General features: G+C 43.7%; 1 protein-coding gene across 1 annotated transcript; it reads left to right on the forward strand.

Annotated features, from left to right (window-relative positions):
• Positions 1-4,053: 4,053 nt before the first annotated feature.
• On the forward strand, positions 4,054-4,434 carry LOC311601434 (histone H3.2-like; the record flags this gene model as incomplete). Its single annotated transcript, XM_084788893.1, has 1 exon — positions 4,054-4,434. The coding sequence occupies one exon, from the start codon at positions 4,054-4,056 to the stop codon at positions 4,432-4,434; it is 381 nt and encodes a 126-aa protein (XP_084645019.1).
• Between the last annotated feature and the right edge of the window lie 244 nt (positions 4,435-4,678).

The following is a 4,678-nucleotide window of genomic DNA, read 5'->3' on the forward strand; positions in this document are numbered from 1 at the left end:
TAGATATTGATTAACATTCAGAAATTTTGATGCACCAATATAGGAAAGATGCTTTCTTCAACAGTGCCAAAACAAATAGCCAAAGTACTACGAATGTAACATTTATATAATTCCTGATTGTTTCGTGGTTCTTCTTGCTGTATGTGGCTTATTGTATATATGTGTAATAATATAAATGTATATGTAAAAAAAGAAAAAGAAAAAAGAACTTGTCCATTTCATTTAGATTTTCAAATCTTGTGGCATATAGGCTTTTGAAGTAAGACCTAATGATTCTTTGGATTTCCCTCATTATTTCTCCCTTTTCATTGCTGAAAGGGGGTGGCCTCATATTCACTATGTAGCCAAGAGAAGCCTTCAACTTCTGATACCCTTCCTCAGCCTCATGAATCCTGTGACTACAGGTAAGAGTCATGGCACTTTGCTATCTCTTCTGTTATTTTTCATAATTTTTTATTGTACAGTGTTCAAATATACTTCCATCAATCTGAGTCTAGTTTTCCAGTGGTCAGTATGTGGATATTCCTGAACCCTAACATCACCAAAAGTCTCCGGGCCAAAAATAGCACAGAGCCAGATGGTTTTAGAGCAGAATTCTACCAGACTTTCAAAGAAGAGCTAATACCAATACTTTGCAAATTATTTCACAAAATAGAAACAGAAGGGATATTGCCAAATGCATTTTATGAGGTCAAGGTCTTCCTGATAACTAAACCACTCATCTACTGAAGAAAGAAAGAAAATTTCAGACCACTCACCCTTATGAATAGTGGTGCAAAAATACTCAATAAACTACTCGAAAACTGAAAATGAGAACACATCAAATACATCATCCACAATGATCAAGTAGGCTTCATCCCAAGGAGGCATTGATAGTTCATGAGATGTAGAAAAAGCCTTTGACAAAATCTGTTGCAGGATATTTGATCCCATTGTGATCCCTGAGATTGTGAACTGTAAATCCCCATCTCTTGTGGTTGAGCCCTAATACATGCCAAGAGCTGTCTGTACACAGTATTTAATAAAGTTATCCCTAGGTCAAGAGGTGGAGCAAACAAACAAACAAATAAACAAGCAGGTGACAGGGATTAAAGAATAGGAGGGGCAGCCACATGTGATGCCTGTAATGCCAGCACTCAGGAGGCAGAGGTAGGCAGATCACTGTGAGTTCGAGGCCAGCCTAGTCTACAAAATGAATCCAGAACAGCCAAGGCTACACACAGAAACACTATCTCAACAAAACAAAACAAAAAGGTGGGACTTTGAGTAGGAGGGTAATTAAGACAGCATGCAGAGAAGTAGAAGGAGCTTCTTAGCTCTCTAACTCTTCAGTTCCTTGACCTTTGTGCTAGCAAGCCTTTGGCCTTGGGTTTTTTGGCCTTTTCTTTCTGGGCTGTCAGCTGAGCTAGCCAGCATTTTGGTCTCTTCTATCTGGACCTAAGCTGAATAGGAAGTTCAGCTGGGTACTTTGGGATTTTCTTTTAAAACAATAAAAAAACAACACCCCTCCACGAAAAGACTCTTGGGGAGATCAGGGATACGATGCCCATGCCTAAACATAATAAAGGCTATATACAGCAAGCCAATAGCCAACATCAATTTTTTTTCAAGACAGGGTTTCTCTATGTTATCTTGGCCGTCCTGGACTCGATTTGTAGACCAGGATGGCCTTGAAATCACAGCGATCTGCCTGCCTCTGCCTCCCCAGTGCTGAGATTAAAGGCATGTCCCACCGTGCCCGGCTGCCAACATCAAATTAAATGAAGAGAAATCAAAGCCGTTCCACTAAAATCAGGGACAAGACAAGGCTGTCCACTCTCACCATGTCTCTTCAGTATAGTGCTTGAAGTTCAGATAGAACAATAAAACAACTAAAGGAGATCAAGGGGATACAAATTAGAAAGAAAGAAGCCAAAGTATTACTTTTTGCAGATGATATGATAGTATATACAAATGACCCCAAAAATTCTACCAGAGAACTCATACAGCTGATAAACACCTTCGGCAAGCTGGATGGATGGAAAATTATTTTTTTAAAAAATCAGTAACCCTCCTGTATACAAATGACAAACAGGATGAGAAAGAAATTAGGGAAACAACACCCTTCACAATAGCCACAAATAATATAAAGTATCTTGTTGTGACTCTAGCCAAGGGAAAGACCTGTATAACAAGAACTTCAAGTATTTGAAGAAAGAAATTGAAAAAGATATCAGAAGATGGAAAGATCTGCCATGCTCATGGATTGGCAGTACTAACATAGTAAAAATGGCCATCTTACCAAAAGCAATCTACAAATTCAATGCAATTCCCATCAAAACTCCAACACAATTCTTTACAGACCTTGAAAGACCAATTCTCAACTTCATATGGAAAAACAAAAAAACCAGGAGACACAACTCCCTCCACAAAGTTGTCTTTAATATTATGCCGAGATTACTCAGATCACAAGACCCACCCAAAAAGACCACGAGGACTCGATACCGATGCAATATAAACCGGGTCCTGTATTACAGGCTCAGAGCTTTGGATCATATTCCTTCCTGACAGAGCAGGATAGGAGAATGATACCAGAGCTTCAAGGGTAATGAGTTTATAAGTAAAAACTGTTATTAAGGGTTGGGGTCACAGGGAAGTAAGAAAAAAAAAAAACGTAAGGGGGAGGTCATGAGTCTCAGGAATGTTGACCTTTAGGCAGGTTGGGCCCAGGAGGCTGAATCTCCAGGGAAGATATTTTATCTCAGAGGATCATTGGGTGTTAATTGTATCTAATTGTTCCGGTGGCAGGTCAAGTTTATGGCAGTGTGTGAGGTCTTTCCGGGAATGCAGGAGGTAGTGAAAACACCTGGAGGACAACTTCACACAGAGCATGGAATTAATTGTAGAATACGCATTACAGATAGGATATGGCGTTAATTTTGCCCCTACATTCTGACCTTCACACAGGTGTTGTATGCTTATGCTCACACATACAAACATCACACACACACACACACACACACACACACACACACACACTGTGGATGGACAGTCCTTTAATCCTAGCACTCCAGGGACAGGCAGATCTGAGTTCAAGTCTACTTTGGTCTACAGAGCAAGTTCCAGGATTATACAGGTCAAGGGCTGTACAGAGAAACCCTCTCTTAAAAAACCACACACACACACACAAACAAAAGCCAACAACCAGAAAACAAGAACAAAACTGTTGGATCACAGCCCCTAGTGGTGTTTTCTCTCAGCCTCTGCTCCAAGCTCTGGTTAAGCTGACTGGGCAAAGGCTTGCTCTGAGATCTGGTCACACAGAGGGCTGAGAGGTGATGGGGGTGAATGTGGGTGCCTGTGCGTTCTCAGGCAGAGGGCAGAGAGGAGCCAGGTTCCCACCCTCCTCTGCAGGAGTCTCTGTGTCAGTCAGAGTGGGGTCTTTGTCTCTTCCAGTCGGGAAGGGTGCCCCGGACTTAAAAGAGTACTAGGTAGCCCAGTGTGCTTGGCCAAAAATAAGACAGAGGAGAAACAAAGAACTAGCTTTTAATTCACATACTAAGTTCCATGTGTTCCATCTAAAAACAAGAATCCAACCTAAACTAAAGATAAAAGGGATCAAAAGGGGACATGGACAAGGAGCCAAGAACAAAAGAAAAAGACTAGAGAGTGCCCCACACTTGGGGACCCCAGGATTTTAAAGCCCTGGGATGTACATTGCAGGAGGCATGCCCAGGATATATCCCAGGGCCTGCTTCCTTAATGGATCCTTTTGATAATTCAGGGCAGCTTGGAAGCGTTTTTTCTGAATGGAGCCAGGTTGATGACACCTTTTCACAGAATGGTCTTTGTAATCTGAAGCCAGCAGGAGGGAGACAGACTCTTTTTCCTTTTTCTGAGCTCAGGAAACTGGCTTTTCAAGGAAGTGCCTCTGGACCTCAGGCCAGAAAAGGGCCACACAAAACCAAAACAGACTAGCCTGGACTACAAAGCAAGTTTGAAGCAGCCTAAGTTACCCAGTAAAATTTGTCTTTAAAAAACAGAGTCCCGCTTCCTCCCTTGCACTAGTTCACTATGGCTCGCACCAAGCCAACCGCCCGCAAGTCCACTGGTGGCAAGGCCCCATGCAAGCAGCAGGCCACCAAGGCTGCCCGCAAGAGCACGCTGGCCACCAGCAGCGTGAAGAAGCCCCACCGCTACCAGCCTGGCACCATGGCGCTGTGTGAGATCTGGCGCTACCAGAAGCCCACCGAGCTGCTGATCTGCAAGCTGCCATTCCAGCGCCTGGTGCATAAGATCGCGCAGGACTTCAAGACCAACCTACACTACCAGAGCTCGGCGGTCATGGGTCTGTTTGAGGACACCAACCTGTGCTGGCACCACACCAAGCGCGTGACCCTCATCATGCCCAAGGACATGCAGCTGGCCCGCCGCATCTGCGGGGAGACAGCTTAAGCCCAATTTTCTACATGGGCACATAACCTAAAAGGCTCTTTTAAGAGCCAACTCAAAAAAACAAAAACCAAACAGCAGCCAGGCACTGGTGGCTCATGCCTTTAATCCCACCACTCAGGAGGCTGAGGTAGGTGGATCACTGTGAGTTCAAGGCCAGCCTTGGGTGCATAATCTGGAAGATCTCTGAAGTTTCTGGTCAGCTAGTCTAGCCAAATCAGTGAGCCTCCAGGTCACTGAGGCACCT

Source organism: Acomys minous (assembly GCF_964271855.1).
Source record: "Acomys minous genome assembly, chromosome: 7".
NCBI classification, from domain to species: Eukaryota; Metazoa; Chordata; class Mammalia; order Rodentia; family Muridae; genus Acomys; species Acomys minous.